The sequence below is a fragment of the Gracilinanus agilis genome, chromosome 1, assembly GCF_016433145.1.
Source record: "Gracilinanus agilis isolate LMUSP501 chromosome 1, AgileGrace, whole genome shotgun sequence".
NCBI lineage: Eukaryota > Metazoa > Chordata > Mammalia > Didelphimorphia > Didelphidae > Gracilinanus > Gracilinanus agilis.
In genome coordinates, this window is record NC_058130.1 from 248,435,036 (window position 1) to 248,461,617 (window position 26,582).

Below are 26,582 nucleotides of genomic sequence, written 5' to 3' on the forward strand. Positions count from 1 at the left end.
CACCCCACCCCCAGTTTAGTGGCAGTTCTCTTGCAGAGTCAAGATGTCGATTGAGATCGAGTCTTCCGAGTAAGTACTAGGGTCTAAGGGAAGGCAAGGGTCGCGGGGTCGGGTCTGGCTTGCGAGGAGCAGAAGGCGGGAGACTAGGGACGAATCCTGCGGCCTGGACTCCGGGGCGGGGCTCCTGCGGCTGCGTCGGACCTGGCGGGCCAGCCTGGAGGGTGAGCCTCCCTCGCTCCCACCTCCGGCGGCTCCTTCTTTCCTCTCTTTGCATCCATATGGTCCCCGTTAGTCTCGAGAAAGGAAATTACCGATAACCACCGGGCCACAGGGGCATAGGACAGAGAGCTTCAAAGGAACTCCTGAAAGTCCTCTAATCCAGTATTTTCATTTCACATATGAGGAAACTGAGACCAAAAAGCGGGTGCTACTTGCCTAAGATCGCACCTGGAGAGTCGTCATAGAACTGGGACTAAAAACGCAGGGATTTTTTCCACTAAATTTTTTCCGCCCCCCCCCCCCCCATACCTTACAATGATAACCATTGAGCCACTACATCAAGCTTTGTTGTTTTGGATTGTGTAGGCAGTGAGCCCCATATTTGCTATCATCTTCCCCAGGTAGATTCAGTCCGCCTCCTTCCCTCACCAAAGTTTCCAAGTTTAAGGGCCCAGGCCTTTAAACTAACGAAAACAATAGAGTGGGAGGTTTGTAGTTCAAGTAAATGAAGGATGTATTAATTTTATCAGCAGGACTATGGCGCTCCATTAAAATTTAAGCCCAGAATCTCAGATACTTACTTGAAGGAATTATCTTTAATGGAGGTGGCTACCCAAGAACAAGAAATTGTATTCATTCTATTATTAAACAAACATTAAGTGCCAAATGTGCGGTACACTTTATTGTTCCTGCTGTCTAGCATTATGTCATATATAAGATGATCCCTGTTCCCAAGTAACCTTGGTTTCCAAGTTGAAACTGAACGTGGGACTTCCCCCCCCCCCTTAAATCTGTATTAATCCTTTTTCTCTCGTTTTTACATGGAAATGTTTTTGTTCCCCTCATTTTACTGTCTTAAATTCAAATTGTTTTAAAGTTTTGTTTTGTTTTTTAAGTAATTGCCAGTAAGATTGTAGTGGAAAGAGATTTAGAAGATTTTTGATATAGGTTGGAAATTGGTCACTTCTTGTGGGTAATTGAATTGCAATTTTCTAATATGCTTCTATCTACTTCACAGAATATAAGCTTTAAGGTACTACATGAATGTAAGTAATAATAACATTATCCATTCCTCTTTTTCATAGGACATTACATAAATGAGCCATTTATTTTGTTTTCCTGAAATTCTGATGTTAAGCAGCCAAGATATTTGTTAATTTGCAAATAGATAAATTTAAGGCAGAGGTTTTGTTTTTATTATTCATTTCTATTGATCAGTAGTCAAGGAAGTCTCATTTGTAATCTATTAAGTATTTTCATTATATTTTTGAAAAGGACCAAATCAGCATGTTTGAGAAAAAACTGACCAAACAATTTCAAATTGGACTCTTCTTCTGCTTGTGACTTTGGTTAAAGTTCATGAGATCTTCCCTCCGGTTTCATTAATCTATAAAATTTGAAACAATGCTATATTTCTTATAACCCCCTACTGACCTTCATGCTTTTAGAATGGCCTCTCTCCTTAATTATGTCCAATTCTTCATGACTCCATTTGGGGTTTTCTTGGCAAAGATACTGGAATGATTTGCCATTTCCTTCTCCAGTGATTTAGGCAAATAGAGATTAAGTGACTTACCCAGGGTCACACAGTGAGTGTCTGAGGCCATATTTGAACTCAAACCTTCCTGATTCCAGGCCTAGTACTCCGTCCACTGAGCCACCTTGCTGCCTTAATTATTGACAGTTTTTTTAAAGCTTAACTCTTATTCTGGAATGCCTTCCCTTCTCTCTCTTGCCCCACCAAGTTACCTTTCCTTTCTCAAATTTCACATAATACTTCCATTTGTACCTAGCACCTATTGTACTATATTTGTATGGGCATAAAGCAGTGTGGCATAATGGATAGAGTTGACATCAGAATCAGGAAGACCTAGGCCCAAGTACCAACTCTGACATATACTTGTACTATGACTCTGGGCAAGTCACTTTACCTCTCAGTGACCCAAAAAACTGCTTAGTTGCTAGAGTTACCAGTGTGCATTGATAGGAGTTTCCTCACTCAGTCCCCAGAATCAATAAAATCACAAGTCTGATCCCTGAGAATTAAGTAAATTGATTACATATCAGCCATATCTCTGTACTACACTCTTAGCTTTGTAAGAATAGGAATTAAACAATTTAAGTCCCACTATGTATCAGGCACTATTCTAGATGCCAGAAATTCAAAGACAAAAAACACACTGCTTTAAGTTGTATTTAATGCTTAGCACAATACTTTGCACTTACTAAGGCCATAGTAAATGCTTCTTGAGTTGGAATACAATGCATTGACCACATAAGTATCCATTACCAATTTCCTCATTTCCATTTCACAATATAGTTAAGAGCTAACTAGTAATTAATAAAGCACTTTATTAATGAATACTTTTTTTATATTAAAGTAGGGGGAATAAAAATAAATCTAAGTTTATACTTATGTGGTGATAAAGGATTTAAAAGTGAGTGGCGAAAATTCCACAATAGAAGATTAGAAATTGCTTTGTTTGGTTTATTTGTGGTTCTTGACAAAAACAATTTTCAATTCCTGTACGAGGCACTAACCTGGCTAGCTGATTCTATAGAGCCTAAAACTATTAACCTCAGGGTTATGTGTTCATTCTGTTTTTTTATGAGTGTTATCAAAAAGTAGGTAATCTATGCAGGTCTCAGGCAGTTTGGGTAGTGAGAAGGGATAAAAGGTGATGAGGTGATTTGGAAGGGATGGAGGAGATATCTGAGTGTAGGGAAGGGATGAATGAGGTAGTATATAGGAAGGTAAGAGAATGACAGGGAGTATACAGGAGGGCAACTTAAACAGATTTATTCATTAAGGCTAGAGATAGAGGATATTGAGGAAATAGGCTGACGTTCTTCAATCAGTGAAGGTATCTCTAAGGTACAGGGGGAATTGGGCCAGTCAGAAATGTTTTATATCTGGCTGGAGGACTTCTCTTGTTAATTTCTAAAATCCCTTGAGGGAGGAGACAAAAGGGCTCCTCCCTGCCAGTGAAACTGATGGCTGCAGGAAGAAGGTAGATACTTCCTGCCAAGATGGATGCCTCCAGTTCCCTCAAGAAATAAAAAGAAATAATTCCTTCCCTTTTCAGCCCTTGCCTTAATCTTCAATACAATGATTCACCAGAGGTTTTGAGTAGGTAACAAAGGGGATTTATTAATGTCAGGGATAATCAGAAGGAGAGAGGGGTTTAGGGTTTGTAACAGGGGGAAGGGTCACAGGAGGGGTTTAGACTGAGAGAGCCTGCTCTCCCAGTCAGGAAGATTTGACTGCCTTAAAGTATTTACTAAATCAATAAAATAAGGGATAACTTAATTTAAGGATGTCCTGCTTGCCTACAGAAAACTAAAACCAAGATGTTCAACCACCAAGCCCACCCTTCCTCCCAGGGCCCAAAGGGAAATTCAGGGAAATAGCAGGGATGTAATATGGAGAGATCAGGGAGAGGACCAGAGAAATCAGCTAGGTCCAAATGTCCCAAAAGACAAAACACAGGCCAAGGCAGAGCCAAAAGACAAACCAGCAGGCAAAGCCAGAGCCAGAAAGCAAAAGCCCCCAGGCAAAGCCAGAGCAAGAAGGCAAAAGCCCCATCAGTTGGACTTCAGCCCTATTTATAGCCTCAGGCTCCAACTGACTTTCTGAAAATTCTAAACTCCTCCAACTGCCTTTCTGTGACAGTTAAACTTAGCAAAAGCAAAAGCTTCTGTAGCATCCTTGCATTACATGAGGTAGCATGATATAAAGGAAAGGGTATGGGACTGGAATCTGGAAGACCTGCATTCTGATCCCATTTCATTTTGTCATCTGTAAAATTAGGCTCAGTTATTTCCATAGTCTATTAGAGCTCTAAATATGTAATACTACAGTTAAGCTCATGATGTGTATTTCTTCTTTTTTTAGTGTTATACGTCTCATCATGCAGTACTTGAAGGAAAATAGTTTGCATCGAGCATTAGCCACTTTGCAGGAGGAGACAACTGTATCATTGAATACTGTGGACAGCATAGAGAGTTTTGTAGCAGATATTAACAGTGGACATTGGGATACTGTTTTGCAAGCTATACAGTCCCTGAAATTGCCAGACAAAACACTGATTGACCTCTATGAACAGGTAAAATTTTTGTTTATTTGATTTAGTTTGATTCATCCCCTTTGAAATAAATAGTAATATACAGTATTGTTCAGTGCATGAATGCCATTCATTTTGTCTCCTCTAGTATCAAAAGATCCAAAGGAACAGGGGGCAGCTGGGTAGCTCAGTGGATTGAGAGCCAGACCTAGAGACAGGGAGGTCCTAGGTTCAAATCTGGCCTCAGATACTTCCCAGCTTTGTGACCCTGGGCAAGTCACTTAACCCCCATTGCCTAGCTCTTACCGCTCTTCTGCCTTGGAGCCAATATACAGTATTGACTCCAAGACAGAAGGTAAGGGTTTTTTAAAAAAAATAATCCAAAGGAGAATTTTTCATAACTCAGTAATGAAATTGTCCGTGTTTGAGACATTTAACTTTGAACGGAATCTGTCTCTCTCCTCTGGTCAGCTTTCTGTCCTTCTATATCTACTACTTTCTCACTCATCCTAAACTTGTTCTTCATCCTCACTGTGACCTCTGGTTCTTCAATTCCTCCTAGTTCTCCCAGTTATCTCCCTTATTTAGATTTCATTTCTTTTTTACTCAGTTTTCACCCTATCATAAACAGTTCACTGATCTCCATCTTTCATTATTTTCTTCTTAAGGGCATTGTTCTTAGCTCAGTCCCGGTCACTCCCATCATAAGTTTCCTCTTCACTTACTCCAGAGCCAGTGAATGCTGCTATGAGAAATTCTGAAATGTACAGATTGAGTCTGCAACAAATCCATATTATCTAAACTCTACAGAGCTTTCAGATACTTCATAGAAATCTTTTTCTTTCAGTAGCTATTACAAATCTTCTCCAAACTCCCAACTTCTCTGCTAATACTTCTTAAGAGATAGCCTTCCCTTCTGCTTTACTATGAAGATTGGTACCATCCATGTGAGCACCCTCATTCTGTTCTCCTCACCTCATAATACTATGTCTTCACTCATCCTTGCCTCCTTTTTTTAAGTCTCAAAAAATGAAGTAATCCTTTCTTAAAGGTTAATGCCCAATTTTTGTGTCTTTGATCCTTTTTCCTTCAGCTTATGCCAGCAGTTACTGTCTCACATCTTCATTTTCTTCCTGTTGCCCAGCTTTTTCCTTGTCACCTCCAAATATATTGTCCCCCATCTTTCCTAATCCTGCAGTACCTGAAAGTTACCATCCAGATCTCTCCTGTCTTTTAGTTCTGAAAGTGCTAAAAGATTTATCACTGTCTTGAAAAAACTTTTGCTTTGAGGTTTATCTTTCCTCATCACCCAAGCAAAAGTGTTATCTCCCTACTTCAGATATTATGAAAGCTACTCTGGTTCTCTTTTCTCTCACCACTTCCTACTTTGTATTTCACTTGTTGATGTACTTATTCAGACTTTCCCGTCCACCACTACACTGCATAGTGCACGTGTGTGTGTGTGTGTGTGTGTGTGTGTGTATACACATACATATATATATATATATACACATACATACATACATACATACATACATACATACATACATACATACATACACATTCTTCTCNACATACATACATACATACATACATACATACATACATACATACATACACATTCTTCTCTCCAGAAGATTATAAAGTCTTTAAGAGCAGGAACTGTTTTGTTTTTGTCTTTTTATCCCCAGCAGGTACCATGGGGCACTTAATAAGCTCCTTAACATCAAGGGCTTCTTTCACCTTCGTCTCTGTGTTATGTTTAATAAATGTTTCTTGATTGAATTGCTTAAAGTAAAAGCAGGGAAATCTTGCATAAATCTTTTACTATATTGAGTACAACCATATGTTCTTTGTGGCCTCTTAGAACTTTTTCCATCCCTAAGATTTCCTAAGTACAGGCATACCTCAGACATTTTGGGTTAGGTCCCAGACCACCTTGATAAAACAAATATCACAATAAAGTGAGTCACACATTTCTTGGCTTCCCAGAGTATATAAAAGTTATGTTTACACCATATTGAAGTCTAGTAAGTGTGCAATAGTATTAAGTCTTAAAAAAACAATATGTATTCCTTAATTTTAAAATATTTTATTGCTAAAAAATGCCAAACTATGATCTGAGCCTTTAGTGAGTCAGAATCTTTTGACTGGTAAAGGAGTTTGCCTTGATTGTTGATAGCTGCTGACTGGTTGCTGAAATGGTGTGGCAGTTTCTTAAAATAAGACAGAAATGAAGTTTGCCCCAACAGTTGACTCCTTTCACTTGAACACTTAGAGGCCATGGAAGGGTTATTAATTGGCCTAATTTCAATATTGTTGCATCTCAGGGAATAGGGAGACCTGAGGAGAGGGAAAGAGATAAGGAACACAGTTGGAACATATAACATTTCTTGATTAACTTCCTCATCTTATATGGGTGCAGCTCATGGTGCCCCAAAACAGTTACAATAGTAACATCAAAGATTACCATGGCAGATTTCATAATAATGGAAAAAGTTTGAATTGTAAGAATTTCTGTAATGTAGCATAGAGACACAATATGAGCACAAGCTTTTGGAAAAGTGATTCTGATAGACTTTCTTGTTGCAAGGTTGCCTCATATCTTCAAGTTGTAAAAAAAAAAAAAAAAGGCAGTATCTATGAAGCACAATAAAACAAAATTTGTATCTTTATGCTGAGAGGAAGGGAAAACAAATTAAAAATAATGGTTGGTGATTGCAAAATCTTAGCAACATTATTGTCACTTTTGTAGGTCAACCAGGAAAAAAATTTAATTTTCTAAAATCTGATTATCTCAACAATATTTTTAGCAATAAGCATGTCCTTGAAAATACTCATTCTTTCTTTCTCTTTAATTGTCTAGGTTGTTCTGGAATTGATAGAACTTCGTGAATTAGGTGCTGCCAGATCTCTTCTGAGACAGACTGACCCCATGATCATGTTAAAACAAACTCAGCCAGAGAGATACATTCATCTTGAGAACCTCTTGGCCAGATCCTATTTTGATCCTCGTGAGGTATGCTTATAACATTGAAAATATTAGCAAGTCTCTTACTATGTTTCTGGGATTCTTTTTCCTTATTAATTTTGATTTATTTCTTTAAATATCTATATTATTAAAAGACCAAAGTGTGTTAGATTGTACAAGAACCTTACCATCTAAAGTTTCCAAGGGTTCCCTAGGATCCATAAGCTTTTTAAAAATGTTTTTGATAACTGTATTTTAGTATTAATTGGTTTCCTTTATGATATTACAAATATTTTGTTTTATTAATTTAAAAACATTCTAGAAAGAACCCATTGTGCAGTATACAGAGCAGGGAATGTATAACCAAAAATAATTAAAATCCACTGATCTAAACCACCTCTTTTCAGATCAGAAAAAGTGAGGTCTCTAGAGATTATGTGATTCACCTAAGGGCACACAATCATAGAGGCAAAACTAGTACAAAAGCTCAAGACTTCTAAATCCAGGTTCAATGCTTTTTTCATGATATCATTAGAAATGTGCATCACTTAGACTCTTTTTTAAAAAATCTATTTTCTAAATGTTTCCTTTCTCATATCACATAGTTGTATTTTTGGCTAACATAAAAATTGTTCAGGATGTTTAATTCTATTAGACTTTCCATGTTAGCATAGCCACTTTTGGGACATAGATTTCTGCAGGGAACTTTTGGATATATATAGTGACTCAAATGTGAATTATGCTGTTGTCTTTAAGACACTCCTATCTTTAATTATCAAGAACATGATAACTAAAATCCAGCTAATCTAAAAGCCTAATTTTGGAAATATTTATATACCAGTAAGCAATACATATACAGGTATCCTTCCACATCATGGAGGATAGGGGAATGGCACCCCTGAGATCAGGAAAATAAAAATTTTTGGCCCTCCCATCATACCAGAGAAATTTTAATTTTTTATAGGGTGTTTACAGTTCCTTACTGTAAAACTTGGATTAAGTATTTGGTCATAGGCTATATATTCTGAGTTTCTAAACTTTTTCTGTGGCGTCCACAAAGCTCCCTCAAATTTTTCATTTAATTTCTTATGCCAATCCATGATATATTGAAACTCCAATAGAGAAAGTCATCATGTGGAAGGAATACTTGTATTTGGCTTAGAGAGGTAAAGGTCTAAGGTGAAGGTGCCCAAAGACCATTTGGCTTATAGGTGGTGGAAGTGGGACTTTAGTTCGTATCTTCAACTACCAATGTGCTTTCCTGTCTCTCAATAATTTGTCTTCTCCCTGACCAAAATGTTCAACCCTTACTAATGGCTGGCAAGTAATAAGAATATAAATAGTGCAAGGATGATGAGGAAGTAAGCAGGTATATAGAAAATAAAATAAAAATAATGTACTTAAATTGCCAAGTTAAGTTGTTTAAAATAAATGAGTGGAACAGACCAATCTTGACTATTAGAGCTGTTAGGTAAAAAGTTATCTTGACAATACGTCATCAGACATTGTGGCAAAATATCATCAATGCCTACTGTTTTCTGGGCCCTGGGGATGCACAGATAAAAATGAAACAATTCCTTCTCTCAGAAAGGTTACATTCTATCAGGAGATATGATATTTATGAACAAAAATATATACTAAGTAAACATTGTAAAGATGGAGATAAGACACTTGCCCTGGTAGGGATCAAGTAAGATTTTAATGTAGAAAGTAGCACTTGAGCAAAGTTTTAAAAGAAACAAAAGATCCTTAGAGGTAGAAATGAGAAGAGAATAGGGATGAGACTTAGTAAAAGGTTATAGGAATGGAGAAACAGAAAGTTGTCACATGTGATTACAAAGGAAACCAAGTTCACAAGCCCCAAATTTAAATAGAATTTGTTGAGTAGGGGATTGCATGATAGGACCTGTGCTTTAAAAAAATCACTTTAGTAGGAGAGATTAGAGAAGGGAAAAACCAATTAAGGAGGCGGGTTTGGCTGTGATTGAAGTAGAGTCATCTGCAATGCAAATGAGAGGCTGAGCACCTACCTGAACTAGGATGGTGTCCAAGTAATTAGAAGGGGTCAGCTGCAAGGAATGTTCTACAGGTAGAAATGATAAGTTTTGATAACTAAATGGATATATGGAAGGAATATGAGGGGTAAAAGAGAACTCCGAAGTTGGGAACTTGGGGGCCTGGAAGGATGATGGAACCTTAAACAAAATAAGGAAATTCAGAAACGATACAGTTTTGGTCAGAAAGAACACAAATTCAATTTGGGGCATCCTAAGTCTGAAAGACCTGGTAGACAATTGGAGCTCCACAACTGAAGCTGAAGAGAAAAACTATAGATGAATAAATAAATTTGAGAGCTGCCTGCATATAGGTGACAACTAAACCCATGGGAGCTATCAAGTTTACCAAATGAACAAGAAAGATTAGACGTGGGCTTAGAACTTAGTTTTCGAACCACAGTTAGGAAATTTGATATGGATAGTGTATCATCAGCAAAGGAGATTGAGAAGAAACAGTTAAGAAGAGTTCCAAGAGAGTTATGACACAAAAACCTAGAGACCTAAATGCCAATGTAGGAAGAAAGGGTTGTCAAAAGTGTCAGATCCTACATGGAAATTAAGAAGAATGAGAGTTAAAGCCTTTTACAAGCTGGCCCCAACCTATATTTCCAGATTCTTTATACCTTACTCTCCTTCCTTCATACTCTAATCCAACCAAGCTGGCCTCTCCTCCATATGCAGCATTCTTCCTCCTTTGGGGCATTTTCCCTGTCTATCTCCCATACATGGAATATATTTCTTCCTTATCACTTCCTCACAGAACCATATTTCCCAGCTGCTTGTACCTGTCTTCCCTCCCTAAATGTCCTACATTTATTTTGTATTTATTCTGTATATATATTTATTCCATATGTATATGTGTATGTATGAGATCACTTTGGAGGAAGCAACTTTGAATAATGAAAGTCAAAAAGCAAGTGAGTGAAAGGAAAGAAGGTGGAGACAACAGATGTAGACAGCTTTCTAGGAATTTTAATGTGCTAGCAAGGAGAAATAACAAGGTGATCACTGAAGGAAATGGTAGGGACTAATAAGGGTTTTTGTTTTTTTCCCAGGGATGGGCATGACTTGAATGTGTTTGTAAGCATCAGAGAAAAAATCAGTAAAGAGATATTAAAGTTTTTATTTTTATTTTTTATTTGAAATTTGTATTTAATTAATTAATTTGGGATGTTTTCCCATGGTTACATGATTCATGTTCTTTCCCTCCCCCTTTCCCACTCCCCTCCCATAGCCAACAAGCAGTTCCACTGGGTTTTACATGTGTCGTTGAGCAAGACCTATTTCCATATTATTAATATTTGCATTAGGGTGATCACTTAGAGTCTGCATTCCCCATTCATATCCTCATCGAGCCATGTTATCAAGCAATTGTTTCTCTTCTGTGTTTCTACTTCCATAGTTCTTTCTCTAGATGTTCTCTAGATATGAATAGTGTTCTTTCTCATAAGTTCCTCAGAATTGTCCTAGATCAGGGACAGCTGGGTGACTCAATGGTTCGAGAGCCAGGCCCAGAGATCCTGGTTTCCAATCTGGCCTCAGACAGTTCACAGCTTTGTGACCCTGGGCAAGTCACTTAACCCCCATTGCTTAGCCCTTACCACTCTTCTGCCTTAGAACCAATATCCAGTATTGATTCTAAGATGGAAGTTAAGGGTTTAAAAAAAAAAAAAAAAGAATTGTCCTGGATCATTGCATTGCTGCTAGTAGAGAAGTTTCATTACATTTGATTGTACCACAGTGTATCCATCTCTGTGTATAAGGTTCTCCTGGTTCTGTTCCTTTCACTGTACCAATTCCTAGAGGTCGTTTCAGTTCACATGGAATTCCTCCAGTTCATCATTCCTTTCAGCACAATAGTATTCCATCACCAACAGATACCACAATTTGTTCAGTCATTCCCCAATCAAAGGGCATCCCCTCATTTTCCAGTTTTTTGCCACCACAAAGAGCATGGCTGTAAATATTTTTGTACAGGTATTTTTCCTTATTTTCTCTTTGGGGTATAAACCCAGCAGTTGTATGGCTGGATCAAAAGGCAGATAATCTTTTAAAGCCTTTTGGGCAAAGTTCCAAATTGCCCTCCAGAATGGTTGGATCAATTCACAACTCCACCAGCAATGCATTAGTTTTTAAAAAGAGAAAGGATAACTACGGGGAAAGATGGAAAGGAAAAGAAGAATTATCTTTTCATTAGAGACAGGAAGAAATGAGGAGACAGGATGATGATGTCAAGGGATTTTGAGCTATAGGGAATAAGCAAATGGCCTCTTTTCTCTGTAAAGTATGATAGATCCTCAACTGAAAAGGAAGCAATGGGGAGATGGTGTGGAAAACTTGTCAAGAAAAGAAAAGAGTTTAGAACAGCTTATGGAGAGTGAGTTAGAAAACAGAAGTGAGGAGAAAATATTATTTATATAGTAAATTGAGCCTCCATTTTTTTTTTTAAGAAATTTTAAGAATAGTATAAACAATGATCTAAACATTATTTAAACTGCTATGAGGAAATAGTAGAAGGTATGAGATGACTTTATGTTGCCATTCATCTTAGAATTATCTGAAAATTAGGTATGCAAATTTGGGATCTTTTTAAAAAAATAAACCTATAATCCATAGTTCAGATAGTTTTCCATTACCGATAGTGATTCTAGAGTGATAATGGAATTTTTCAAAGTGATTTTATTTTTTTAAACCCTTACCTTCCGTCTTGGAGTCAATACTGTGTATTGGCTCCAAGGCAGAAGAGTGACAAGGGCTAGGCAATGGGGGTCAAGTGACTTGCCCAGGGTCACGTAGCTGGGAAGTGGCTGAGGCCAGATTTGAACCTAGGACCTCCCATCTCTAGGCCTGGCTCTCAATCCACCGAGCTACCCAGCTGCCCCCTTTCAAAGTGATTATACCAATGCTTTATAACCATTTCTTCCTGAAGTGATTTTTACCTCTGGCCCTTTACTAGGCATATCCAGATGGAAGCAGCAAAGAGAAAAGAAGAGCAGCAATTGCACAGGCTTTAGCTGGAGAAGTCAGTGTTGTACCTCCATCTCGTCTTATGGCACTGTTGGGACAGGTAAAGGACTATGCATTGTTGTGTATAATATGACTATAAATTTATAAAAGTTTTCCCCCCAAATTGGGTTCTGTTTATATATCAACAGCTAATCCCTCAAGTAATCTAATCCTTCCTTTTTTATTTTTCCTTATATTCCTTCCATTTCCAAATATAACTTCTCCCCAGAGATCCATCTCTTATGACAAAAAAAATTTTTAAAGAGAGATACAAAAGGCATTTCAGTATAATTAACCAACATATCAACTGAATCTAACACTGTTATGGATGCTGTGTTCCTCCCTACTTCTGCAAAAGGAAAAGGGTTGCACTTTCTTCTTTACTCTTCAGAGCTCAGTTTTTTCTTCATTTTTATGCAACATTTCACTTCATCATCATTCCTTTTATTAACTCTCCTTTATTGTCTCTGGTATTTTTTCAGCCTCATGAGTAACCTCAAATTGTTCTGAGAATTATTTTTTTTTAAGCCCACTATATTAGGTTTGGGCTATAGAACAGTTGATTTTCATGTTTTAAACTGGATTTCTTTAAATATCCTTTTAGGCTTTGAAGTGGCAACAGCACCAAGGTTTGCTTCCTCCTGGTATGACTATTGATTTGTTTAGAGGCAAAGCAGCTGTAAAAGATGTGGAAGAGGAGAAGTTTCCTACACAGTTAAGCAGACACATTAAGGTAGGATACTCAAAACATTTTCTTTAATTGCCAATTATTTTTCCTTTTTTTTTTTTTTAGCATAACTTCAGTAATGTATTTAGTTTCTGACCTACTTCTCTCTGCTATTAAGAATGTCACAGCCCTGATCCCACAGATAATAATTGAAATTTACATAGTGTCTTAATTTAAGTTTTGAAAAGTACTTTCTTCATAACAGTGCTTTGAGGTGGACCAAGTTCTACCTCCATTCTACAGATGAAAATAAGTATTTGTTGAACCAAATGAAGAAACTGGGACTCAGAGAAGTTTCAGGGATTTGCTTTCAGAACCAGAGCAGTTACTCTCAGACCTAGGATTTGAACCCAGATTTTCTGATTCTCAAATGTGGACAATTATTACAAATGATAATGCAGTATTTTTATATTAATATTTTGATGTATAGGTTAAGAAAAATTAGAAGTATGAATGTTAATTTCTAATTTTTTCTATTCTATCTTACTGTTATCAGCTGGTTTTTTCTACTTAATATCCAAATTAAGAAAAGTTAAATTATTTTGTAATCCCAATGTAGATTTCAAGTTAAGCTTAATACATATGTTGCAAAGCATTTTACAGTCCTTCAAATCTTTAGCAGTGATACAGTGTATTGAATTGTTCTTTTGTATTACTTTTCAACTTCACATTGAGATTATTTTTAGTGGGTCCTTACTTTATCCTAACTGAAACTTTGACAAAAAAGGAAACATTTGCTTGATAGTAGACTTTTCTCATGTTACACACAGTGGCCCTTCTTGACATTTTAAATGAAACTAAAAATATATATTTGCTTTTTAGATGCTTTTAGTAGTTGTATCATGTTTAGTTTGGCAGCTCTTTTCATCTATGATTGGAGAAGATAAGTCATTCAGTGAAGAGAAGCATTTAGCTTTACGTACTGCCTTAAGATTTGCACAGCACTTTTTATATGCTATTGCATTTGATCCTCACGACCAGAAAAACTAGGAAAATGGATTTAGCATAATTTCTAGGGGCTTATTTGTTCAAGACTCTGTTAAGCCCTACTTTTTTGAGCCATTAACCTGATAGATTTAATAACTTATCCAAGTGTCTACTAAATACTTAAACATCTTTATAAGTATGAAGTAACTACAGAGACTTTGTGGCATAGTGCATAGAGAATTAACCTGCTTCTGTCACATAATACCCATGTGATCATGGACAAGTCACCTAACCCCTCAGTGCTATACCCAAATCTAAGGCTATTAAAGATGAATTTCTATATCAGTGGAGATAGTACTTCATATTGATAAAATGAAGATCCTTAAGGAGTCGTGTAAGTTGCCCATGGTCACATAAATAGTATATGACAGAGGCAAGCTTTGAACCTAAGTCTTCCTGATTCCAAAGTTAATTCTCCATCTACTATATCACAATAAATAGGCATCTAAGTGGCAAAGTGTATAGAATCCTGGACTTGGAGTCAGGAAGACCCAAGTTCAAATCTTGCCTGAGACACTTACCTTGCTGAGACACTGGACAAAGTCATTTAACCTATTTTAACCTTAGTTTCATCATCAAGTCAAGACCTCTCCACCCTACCCCACCCCCCTCCCAAATAGATAAAGAGTATGTGAGAATTTGTGACATGTGTTGTCTATTAAAATATATTATCTTAATTTAAGCAATAAAAAAGTAGTGTATGTGTATATATATACACATCTATATAATATACTGAATATTTATATAATATATATTTATATATTATTGAAATATATATAACATTGAAAATGTCTGTATTAATAAAGGAGTTTGGGAGATTTTCAGATGTAACTCTTAATAATCACTCTAGTGATGAAAGGGATACCTGTAAATACCTATCCCTAAGGGGAAAACTAGGTAGAATCTGATTGAACCTGTTAGAATTAATGGCACTTTTTACTGTAAGTCCCATTATAAAATATAAATGTTGGACTGAAGAATTTTGGCCAAAATATAATCTAAGAGAAGAACTTTTCCTTCTGCTAACAAATCCCTGGAATTCCAAAGAGAAGATCCCTCAGAAAGCAGACATTTGCTTTTCTCTCAGTTTTTCCATCACAACACTCAGTGAAGCCAACCAAGGAATTCTTTGTTTACTCTTTGAGGTAGTCCAGCATTGCCAGAGAATTCAGGTTTAAATGGAAGGGGGAGGAAATCACAATAAAAAAGGCATCTAAGTGGCAAACAGGATAGAGACCTGGACTTGGAGCCCTCAGTGAAGTGAAATAAATGTCGTCTTTGTTTTTTGTTTAAAACAGTTTGGCCAGAAATCACATGTGGAATGCGCTCGATTTTCTCCAGATGGCCAGTATTTGGTCACTGGCTCAGTTGATGGATTCATTGAAGTATGGAACTTTACAACTGGAAAGATTAGGAAGGTAATGTAAATTTAAAGTGCTTAATTTCTCCTAGTGAAAGAGTGAATGAACATAGGTAGATTTTTTTTAAACTATGAAATCTGAACTCTTAATTGTGGTAGAGAAAAGAAGATTCTTGAAATTGTCACAGAGAACTGTTCAGAAAATGGAAGACTGATAGTTGAGATGAATCTATTAAATATTTATAAGTCCCTACAATGTGCTAGGCACTTAGGATGCAAAGGAAAAAATGAAATTGTCCCTACCTTCAGGTAAGTTACATTCTTTTGTGAGGAAATAACATGTACACAGAGAAGTAAATAGAAAGTAATTTTTGGATGGGAGGGAACTAGTAACTTGGAGAATTGCACTTGGGCTTGGAGGTCATGTGGCCTACACAATGGCAGAATAGTCATTTTTCTCCAAACCTCATGACCTCTCAGATCTTCCCAGAATAAGAATTATACACAAGAGATAAAGCAATTTCAACTGCCTTCTATCTTTTAAGAAACCAAGAACTCAAAACAAAATTAACAGTTCAAGGAGCAGACTACCTGAGAATGTTAATCCTTAACTCCTAATTCTTTCATGCAGCATCTCCTCCATTGCCTACTGCCCCAGTAGCAGTGCTGAACAAGCCCAACAGAATTAACTCTAACCTCCTTTCCTCTTGGTGCCATGAAAATCCAAAAGGCAGAACTTTGCTCAAGCTAAGACAGCTTAAGGATTATGAGGCTCCCAAAAGAACCCATGCCAAAAAAATCTGAAAGCCATAATGCAAGAAATACAACTTCCTGGGCAAGTCACTTAACCTAAATTGCTTAGCCCTTGCCGCTCTTCTGGCTTAAAAACAATATTTTGTATCAGTTATAAGACAGAAGGTAAAAGGGAGCAGGGTACAGCTAGGTGGCTCAGTGGATTGAGAGCCAAGTATAGAGACAAGAAGTCTTGGGGTTCAAATTTGGCCTCAGACACTTCTTAGCTGTGTGACCCTGGGCAAGTCACTTAACCCCCATTGCCTAGCCCTTACCTAAGGGTAAGAAGCTAAGAAGTGTCTGAGGCCTGATTTGAATCCAGGATCTTCTGTCTCTAGCCCTGGTTCTCAATCCACTGAGCCACCTAGCTACCCCCTCAAGCACCATTTTCTGCATAAAGTCTTTTCTGGTGCCCTCCATCCAGAACGACTTTAACTACTTTATATTTGCATTTGTTCACTTCATATTTTTTTTGTATGTTTTCTATATAAACATTGTTGTCTTCACAGTTAGAAAATTTTTTTAAATACTTCCTTCCCCAACAGCTAGTGCACATTTATCTCATTCTGAATTGTGTATCCTATTTAAATACAGTATTTTGAAGTATTTATATAGAGCTGCTTTCATAGAGTTTTATTTTTTCATAGAAAAACATAATTAGGTTGAAAAGTATGTTGTATATCTCTGAGATACAACAATAAGGAATTGACTTGTATGGACTATGTTGCCATTATCCCAGGCACCACTTCCTACTTGGTGACAATTTACTCTAATTGCAAGTATGGTGTTTAGGGAATAATAACAGCTCCTAGAATGCTAAGCACACAAATCTAAATGTATAAAATGATGATACACATCACTAAGCACATAACCATGACATTATTTGCATGGAGATTTAACCATTGAATAAATCAAAATCATGTCTATTAAGCATCTTCTGTGTGCAAGGCACAGTACTTAGTTATGTGGAATTTTACAGAATGTGGGAAAACATTCAGGAATGTTCCTGCTTTGGGAGAATTTATAGTCTGAAATAAATGGACTATTTTCTAAAGGGTCCAATTATATTACAACTGTTTTCATTTTTATGCTGTCTTAGTAATGGTTGAATATTATTTTATTTAGGATCTCAAGTACCAGGCACAAGACAATTTTATGATGATGGATGATGCTGTACTATGCATGTGTTTCAGCAGAGATACAGAAATGTTAGCAACTGGGGCCCAAGATGGAAAAATTAAGGTATGAATTAATAGTATGAGCTCCTTCTCACAGAAATCTTCTATGTCCCATTGCAACAAGACTAAGAAAATTTGGGACTGTATTCAACATTTCAAGGAAACAGCCTTCAAATGAGACTTTATTACTTGGATTTTTTTACAATAGACTGTTAACAACCATATTGAACCCAACTAACAAATTAACTTGACCTCTAAGTTTTATTTATTTAACAGTGTTGAGTTAAAAAGATTTTATTTGGTTTGGCTGAACAAATCATTTCTGTGCTATCCTCATAGAATTTAGTTATCAACATACATTTTAAATAAATAATAGGTACACAAGCAGGAATTATTTCTTTGTTGGTTGTATAATAAAAGAGAATGCTCTTGCAAACTTAAGCTGTTTTAAATTTCTCTAGGTATGGAAGATACAGAGTGGACAGTGTTTAAGGAGATTTGAAAGGGCACACAGTAAAGGTGTCACCTGCCTAAGCTTCTCCAAGGATAGCAGTCAGATCCTTAGTGCATCCTTTGACCAGACAATCAGGTATGTTTAAATGCAGAGATACCATCTTTTAGTATTATAAGAAAAAGCATGTTGTAGTGATTAAAACACTTCACTGGAATCTATAAGAGCTGACTCAGATACTTAAATGCAATGAAGTCATCAACAGATCATGTAACCTCTTAGACTTTCAGTATTCTTTTTTGTAAGGTAGGAGTAGGCTTCATACCACCTACCTCCAAAGGTTATTTTTTAAAACTTTTTATTTATTTTTTTATTTTTCAATCATTTTGCAAACTTTTTTAATTCTTTTTTTTTTCTTTTTTTTTTTTAGCCCTTACCATCGTCTTGGAATCAATACTCTGTATTGGTTCTAAGGCAGAAGAGTGGTAAGGGCTAGGCAATGGGGGTCAAATGACTTGCCCAGGGTCACACAGCTGGGAAGTGTCTGAGGCCAGATTTGAAGCTAGGAACTCGCATCTCTAGACATGGGTCTCAATCCACTGAGCCACCCAGCTGCCCTCTATTTTGCAAACTTTAAATTGATATATAAATATTAGTTGTTAAAATAGTACAAAGATGAGCCTAAGCTCATCTTTGTACTTATTGTGTCTATAATAAGACCAAACTTAGAATATTACAATCAGGTTGGGTCTTTATCAGGAAAATATAGCCCAGAAATAGTTCACATCACACATTTCTAACAAAGAGATTTGAAGATAGTTATCAAATGATAGAATAGGATACAAAAGGTTTACTTTTGGTAAACATAAGTGCTTTGTTCCCAAGTATTTGGGTATCTTTCAAAGTAGCTGTAGGAAATTAAAAAAAAAATCTGGAAACTGGCCAAGAAATAGAAGGGTAAAAAAAGAATATATATGTATGTATGTATGTTTGTGTGTGTATGTTATTGCTCTATAAAACTTAAAGCATGACAGAAATGTCAGCCATTATTGTTGTTGCATTGATTTTAAAAAATTTATTCCATGACAGAATTCACGGCTTAAAATCTGGGAAAACCTTGAAGGAATTTCGTGGTCACTCTTCATTTGTTAATGAAGCTACTTTTACTCAAGATGGACATTATATAATCAGTGCATCATCTGATGGCACTGTGAAGGTTAAGTAGTTTGCCATTGAAATAGTTTGTTTTGGTATATCTCTTCTTTCTTCTCTAAAGCCTTTTTAGTGTTAAGAGCTGCCTGTCACACCTGAATCCATTTCAATTCAGCATGCACTTTTTCTTTTTTTAATTTAAATTTTTAAATAAACAAATCTGTTTTCTTTATATACTCTTCCCCCACTTCACTCCCATTCTCTATTAAAAAAAAAAGAAAAACAAAATCATTTTAACAAATATGTATAGCCAAAGAAAACGTTCTTATATTGGCAGTGTCCAAAAAGTCTCTCTCTGTACCCTGAGTCCATCATTTTTCTGTCAGGCGCTGGTAGTATGTTTCATCATTAGTCCTCTGGAATCATGATTGGTCTTTGGATAGATGAGAGTTAATTCTTTCAGAGTTGTTCCTTTTTATAATTTTGTTATTGTATGAATTCCAAGCATTTAATAAGCCCCTGTACTATACCAGACAAGACACTGTGCTAGGCCATGAAGATACAAAAAAAAGAATGAAAGGACTATTGTCCTCAAGGAACTTAATATTCTATTGGAGTGAAATAGTAGGTACATAGATAATGAAGTACAGAAGATATACAGAATATATTTAGGAAAAATTAAAATAGTATTGTTGTAACCATAATTGTATTAAAATTTCAACTAAGTGGTACTCCATGGACAACTTTCTTCTTCCACTAGTAACAGGTTGGAGCTAAAAACTCCAATCAACCTTTTGGACATTAATATAAATGAAAAGTAAATAACCCTCCATGAAGAACAGGAACTGTCTCATTTTTTTGTTTTTGTTTCCCTCTCATATGGCTCAGTTTTTGGCACAAAGTAGGAATTTAATAAACCCTTGTTGAATTGAAAAGGTAGTTTCAGAGGTATTCAAAATTATATCATAAGAATTAATTGAAAAAACTAAGGCTGTTTAGCCTGAACAGAGGAATGCCTACAAGACATATAATCATTGTCTTTAAACATTTGAAAGGTTATCATAAGGGATTAAGCTTACTTTGGTTGGCCTCAGAGGAGAGAATCAGGAACTGTGGTTAGAAGCTATAAAAAGAATTTCAACTCAGAATGAACTTCCTAAAAATTAGAGCCATTCAGAATTAGAATGGGCTGCCTCATTAGGTAACTGGGTTCCCTGTTACTAAAGATATTTGAGCATAGGTTCAATGTCCATTTGTCAAGGGTGTTGTAGAGAAGCTTCAGGATTCAGCTGACTGGTTGGATCTTTCAGTTCAGCAAATATATGCCATATGTGGGGTGGGGTGCAAGTAACTATGAAGAATGTTTAAGAAGTACATGGTACAGAGGCCATGCCTTTCAAGAATATACAATCAGTTTGGGAAATAAGCCATAAACATACTATATGAAGCACCATTTCACTAATATCATTTTCCCAAATACATGAAGATACCATTTAACATTCATTTTCTCACAATTTGAGTTCCAAAATCCCTCCCTCCCCGAGACAGTAAGTAATCTGATATGTTTTCCATTGCATCATTTCATAGTCTCTCACAGTGTACTAAATGATTTCATAAGCTATTACCTGTCAGCAAAAATCACCTTTTATCTTCAAGCTGCCAAATGTCAGCATAAAAGAATGATTATCATAAGCGTTCATTCTTTTTGTCTTTGCAAAGGGAAAGGAGAAAAGAATTTGAGAAAGGTGAAGTGTTTGGAATAGGTACTATGGGAAATAATGGTTGTTGGTTTTTTTTTTATGATAAATGATGGATAAAAGACTTTACACAATTACAGAGTTCCAGTTCAAGTTACGTAGTACAAAATCAGCAATTTTCTTCCTTAGTGCTAAGTATACTGGATGCAGGTAGTAGTGGCCACCTGTGTTGCAAATTAGTAGAACTGGTCAGTAGAGTAGCATTGACCACATGATTGAAATGGCTGACTTTTGGTGCTAGCTGGGTTAAATAAACAAGAGACATCAAGGCAGATGTAAGGGACTGGAAGAATTATGGAAAGGTTGAAAGACCAAGGGTTACAGTGGAGATGGAGCAAGATTGAGGGCATTTTTTTAAAAGGTGAAAAGAAAAGGAAATTGTGTTTGGAAAGGTGATTTTGTTCTTTGAGATCTTAAGTGTAGCTTAAGATAGTAAAATCTAGAACACATTTATAAGTGACAGAAGTAGAAATCACTAGAGTTGTCATAAATATTGAAGTCAACAAGCCTGTCCTGAAAGTAGCAATAGTTACCACATGGTCATTCTTCTACCTCATTCCAAAAGCTGGGTAGAGTACAGCAGCATCTTCTATTGGAGACCAGGGATGTGGTACTCTTGAGTAATAGCCACCTGTCTTTCTAGGAGAAAAGGAACAATTGTAGGAAAACCAGTTTTGAGCAGGTATTTCAAAAGGCACAGTCTTTTTCACTCCTATATGGTTAGAGTTAGGAATGATCTGAACTTGGGGAAAGGCAGGGAAAGTCAGAGGGGAGATAAGAGCTCAGAAAAGGCAATAGAAAAAAAATGTCATTTGCCTTCAGTAAGAGGGTGAGCCCATCCATCTAAGGGCATGATTTATTCTTTATTCTATATATAACACTTTATTCTGTTATCAGACTGTGGAATTCTATTTAGTTTTAAGCACCAATTTTTACAAAGCACACCGATAAATAGAATTCTAGATCCAGATGAGGGCAGCCAGCCAGAACACTAAAGACCCTCCTCTCTTCCTCCCTCCCCCCCCCAGGTCATGCCTCAGAAAGGTTGGTTGAAAGAACTAGAGATATTTGGCCTGGAAGAGAAAAGACATAATAGAAACATAGTAGTTGTCTTCAAGTGTTGAAAGAATGTCAGAGACTAAAGGAAAACTAGGCATGTTCTAATAAGGGGAAAATTTAGGAATCATTATATCTTTGACCTATGGAATGGGCTGCCCTCAGGCAGACTAGAAAGAAGAGAAAAAAGTTACTATAGTGCAGTGATTCCCAAAATGGGTGCTGCAGTGATGGCCACAAGTACATTTATCTTTTCCTATTAATTGCTATTAAAATTTTTTTTAATTAATTTCCAGGGAGCTAAGTAATATTTTTTCTGGAAAGGGGGCGGTAAGCCAAAAAAGTTTGGGAACCACTGCTATGGTGGTAATGTCTTACTTAGCCCAGCCTTCCCAGGAAAATCACAGAACTCAGCCTTTGGTAGATACAGCTCCTGATAAGATGCCACAAAGGCTTACTTTTAAGTTACTGGTCCAGACTGGACTCAGAAAAAATAAGAGCCAGGGTTCTCAATTCTGCTGGTCACTCTGTGCACTGAAGCTTGGTTCTCACCAATATATCAAGGACTCATTCCAGAGCCTTTGATCTAAGACTCTTTAAGAGGAAATGTAGAGATACAGAAGCCTAACTATCAGGCCCCATTTTAAGTAGTCTTTGACCATGGTAGAGTGACAGGTCCTTGATTTGGAATCAAAGGACTCAAATTCAGCTCCCAGCTCTCCCCTCACTTTATTTTGTGATCTTTGGCAAATTGCCTCACCATTTAGCATTTCAGTTTCCCAGAGGAGATGGGAGGGCAGCTGGATGACTCAGTGGATAGAGACCCAGGCCTAGAAATGATAGTTCCTGGGCAAGTCACTTAACCCTAGTTGCCTGGCCATCACTGTTCTGCCTTGGAACAGATACTTTGGAACAGAGTGATTTTAGCTGAATTGCCATCATTTCTGCTTCAGTAACTAAGAACTGAAGACAATACTATCTCTCTAGTTGATTGTAACTACTGAACAAAAAGCAAGAGGCAGAAATGGTAATGATAATAATAATACAATACTTAATGAGCAGTTTATAAGATATGGACTATATCAAGCTACTACCATAAAAGGCTTTTTTCATTTTTTGGTTTGTGTTGCTTTAGTTGTCATTTTAAAAAATAACTTCTCTGTCCTACTGCATAAGAAATGAGTATGTTTTAAATTATGTCTCTATTTCTTGTTTTGCTAGATTTGGAATATGAAGACCACTGAGTGTTCAAATACTTTCAAATCTCTTGGCAGCACTGCAGGGACAGACATCACTGTCAACAGTGTCGTCCTTCTTCCTAAAAATCCAGAGCACTTTGTTGTGTGTAACAGGTCAAATACAGTGGTCATCATGAACATGCAGGGACAGGTGAGTGAGCAGAAAGTGGAGTATAGAGCAGGCAAACAGCTCCAGCTCTTTCAATAAATATTATGATTGTCATTTCCTCCATACTTAGGTGAAAAATCTTTTATAAGAAAAGGGCACTTTCTTTTGTAATATTTACCCATAATGTATTTTAGTTGAGTTTTTCTTTACATAAAATCATTTAAATTCCTAAGGCTTATGAAACATTTCTTTATTTTATTTTTTTTTTAAACCCTTACCTTCCGGCAGAAGAGTGGTAAGAATAGGCAATGGGGGTCAAGTGACTTGCCCATGGTCACACAGCTGGGAAGTGTCTGAGGTCAGATTCGAATCTAGGACCTCCCATCTCTGGTTCTGGCTCTCAATCCACTGAGCTCTACCCAGCTGCCCCCTGAAACATTTCCTGTGTGTTTCTCTGACCTGCTATGCTGAGTGCCTTCCTTTAGCATTATATAATCTACCAAATCTCCTTGAATTTAGTCAATTATTCATTTAATCTAAATTCTAGAATCTTTAACTTATTAAACACTAGTCATAAAGTAGCTCCCCTAATCTGATTTTTTATCTTCACTCCAAAGAGACACCATAGCACATTTTGTCACACAGTTCTCTGTTCAATTTTCATGGTGATATGAAAGTTACTATATGAAAACTTGAAGAGAAATTCCTCAAGTAAATCTCTTGACCCAAAGCAATATAAGCTAACATGACAATGATACCATATTTCTTTCAGATGATTGTTCCTATGGTGATTTATTCTTCTAATCTTCTATATAGAAATTTCCTTTACCATCGTGATTACCATCTTCTCTACAACTGATACTCTCAGAGTTGCTTCTGATGAAGATGAAGCAACTTGCTGAGTCTCCCGGTTTTCTGTTTTCAGAGGACTTTACACTCTGTCCACTACATCAGGCTATCTCCCCTAATACTAAGATAATTAAATATTTAAACGAACCACTCATCATTTCCCTTATTGATAAAAATGTTTGATTTAAAATTTCTAAGTAAAATTAAGACTTCAAACTAGTGGTTTGTTGATTTAAAAAACTGTTATTACTATAAGATGATTCACAAAGTAACAGGGCTTATTAGACTAACATAAGATTTACTCACAAACCATGGATTTTAAATTTGGATCTACCATTAAGCTTAGCTGATTCTAAGTTCTCTCTGCCTTTGCCTCTGACTTATGACATTCTTTAAAGTGGATTTGACTAATTTAGCCTACCAGCTTAAAAAGATTATGAAGGATTATTCATCTAATTATAAATAAAAATCTACATAAATGCAAAATAACATATACATGTCACCGGCTTACTAATCCAGAGACAGTTTTGTTTGTTGGAGGGCTGAGTGTGTTCATGTTGGCTCACAAGCACCTGGCACCTATTGTAGGCCCTTGATACATACTTTTTAATGGATTGTAGATTGTCAGGAGTTTCAGCTCTGGTAAGAGAGAAGGTGGTGACTTCGTCTGCTGTGCCCTCTCACCACGTGGTGAATGGATCTACTGTGTGGGTGAAGATTTTGTGCTGTATTGTTTTAGCACAGTAACTGGCAAACTGGAACGAACATTGACAGTAAGTATTACAGCTTCTTTGGTCACATCAATGAGTTACATCAATGCTCTTGTCCTTCAGAACTCTAAAATTCTTACCTTTTCCCCTAAGTATACTGCTTCTTTTACAATAACGAATCAGTTATATGTCAGTGGTGAACAACTGGATAATAGAACCAAACAATTTAGAGCAGTGATTCCCAAAGTGGGCGCTACTGCCCCCTGGTGGGTGCTACAGCGATCCAGGGGAGGCGGTGATGGCCACAGGTGCATTTATCTTTCCTATTAATTGCTATTAAAATTTTTTAAAAATTAATTTCCGGGGGGCTAAGTAATATTTTTTCTGGAAAGGGGACGGTAGGCCAAAAGAGTTTGGGAACCACTACTTTAGAGCTCCTTAGCATTTCTGCTTTAAATATATTTGTAGCTTATAATTGAAAAGAAAGCAAGGATACCTTCCATCTTCAGTGGTATACCTTGAAAGAAAAAAGAATACACTTAAATTATTTAACTTAATATTTCTTTGAAATTGAATCCTTCCTTTATAGAGCAATAATAAGAACTTAAGAAGCATTGTGATAAGATGTGTCCCAAGCGACCATTTAAGGTTTGTGGTCTTAAGAGACCAAGACTAGTCTATATTGGACAAGGAGACCAAATTCCAAAGAAATCACAGGTCTAGTCTTTAAATAAAAAATAAGAAAAACAAGGATTTCGAGAGTTTCCTTTTGCATTTAATGAGAATTACAAGTTGAATCTCAGTGTTGTTCCAAGAAGTAATCTTTGAGATAAAAAAGAGTTTAAACACATTTGTTTCATGTAAGTCTCCTTTCCCTTTTCATGCCTTTTAATTCTATGCTAACTTCAAGATACTCTATGAGGAACATTAATTCATGTTTTGTGAAACAATAGATCTTGAGCATCAGTTTCTCCCTGTGGTAGAATAAGAATAATGCCCCCTAGGAAGATAAGGAATAATGACTGACCATACTAATCACCCTTCAAGAAAAAAGTAGATGAGACAACAATGAGGAATTCTTATTCTTCAGAAAAATTGACTAGCCCTAACATTTGAATTTTGTTTTGTTCTAGGTTCATGAAAAGGATGTCATTGGCATTGCTCATCATCCCCATCAGAACCTGATTGCTACCTACAGCGAAGATGGGCTCTTAAAGCTCTGGAAACCCTAATTTCACAATTTTATTTCTACTAGCCTGAGAGCATGCAACTTAAATGAAGAGACATTTATGCGTTGCTGCTTTTTTTGTTTTTTGTTGGTTTTTTTTAGGGAGAAAATTGCTTAAATGTGCTTATGAGCGTAATTTTTGCTAAAATTCTCATTTGTGTAGAAGTTACCCTTTTTTGTATATTTTTAAAAATATTAGCTGATCTGCTTCCAAAGAAGCAGGTATTTAGTGGATAGAATGTTTTCAGTAATCCTGTACCTGAAGAGTGGAACAATGTCATTTCTATGATGAGTTCTACTCCTTTTGATTATTTGTAGTGCTGGTTAATATGTACTTTCCAAAGTGAAACTTGTAAATAATGAGTGAGCTCCAATTTTCCATCATTGTTAATTAACCATTTTCAGTTTCATTTTGTTTCTTTGAAATGCTTTGATAGAATAAATTTTACCATTTGCACAGGGACACTTTTGATGTGAACATTTCCCCGAAAATGATTTTTATTGTTCTGATAGACATCCTTTAGTCTTTAACATTTCCAATGGCATCAAAGAATAACAATAGCTGGCCTTTTTAAGATTTTAAAGCCTGCATTGTTGCAAAGTCTCTTATATACATTGTCATTACACCTGAAAAAATTGAGCCTTCAAAAGCTGAAGTGACTTGTGGTCAC

At 36.4% G+C, this 26,582-nt stretch overlaps 1 protein-coding gene across 1 annotated transcript; it reads left to right on the forward strand.

The window, feature by feature from the left end:
* SMU1 (SMU1 DNA replication regulator and spliceosomal factor) lies at nucleotides 1-26,374 on the forward strand. The gene is made up of 12 exons (XM_044660728.1): nucleotides 1-69; nucleotides 4,115-4,325; nucleotides 7,150-7,302; nucleotides 12,268-12,378; nucleotides 12,922-13,050; nucleotides 15,330-15,449; nucleotides 17,309-17,425; nucleotides 17,823-17,950; nucleotides 18,902-19,028; nucleotides 22,999-23,166; nucleotides 24,594-24,746; nucleotides 25,817-26,374. The coding sequence occupies exons 1-12, from the start codon at nucleotides 44-46 to the stop codon at nucleotides 25,913-25,915; spliced, it is 1,542 nt and encodes a 513-aa protein (XP_044516663.1). The 5' UTR covers nucleotides 1-43; the 3' UTR covers nucleotides 25,916-26,374.
* Nucleotides 26,375-26,582: the final 208 nt, after the last annotated feature.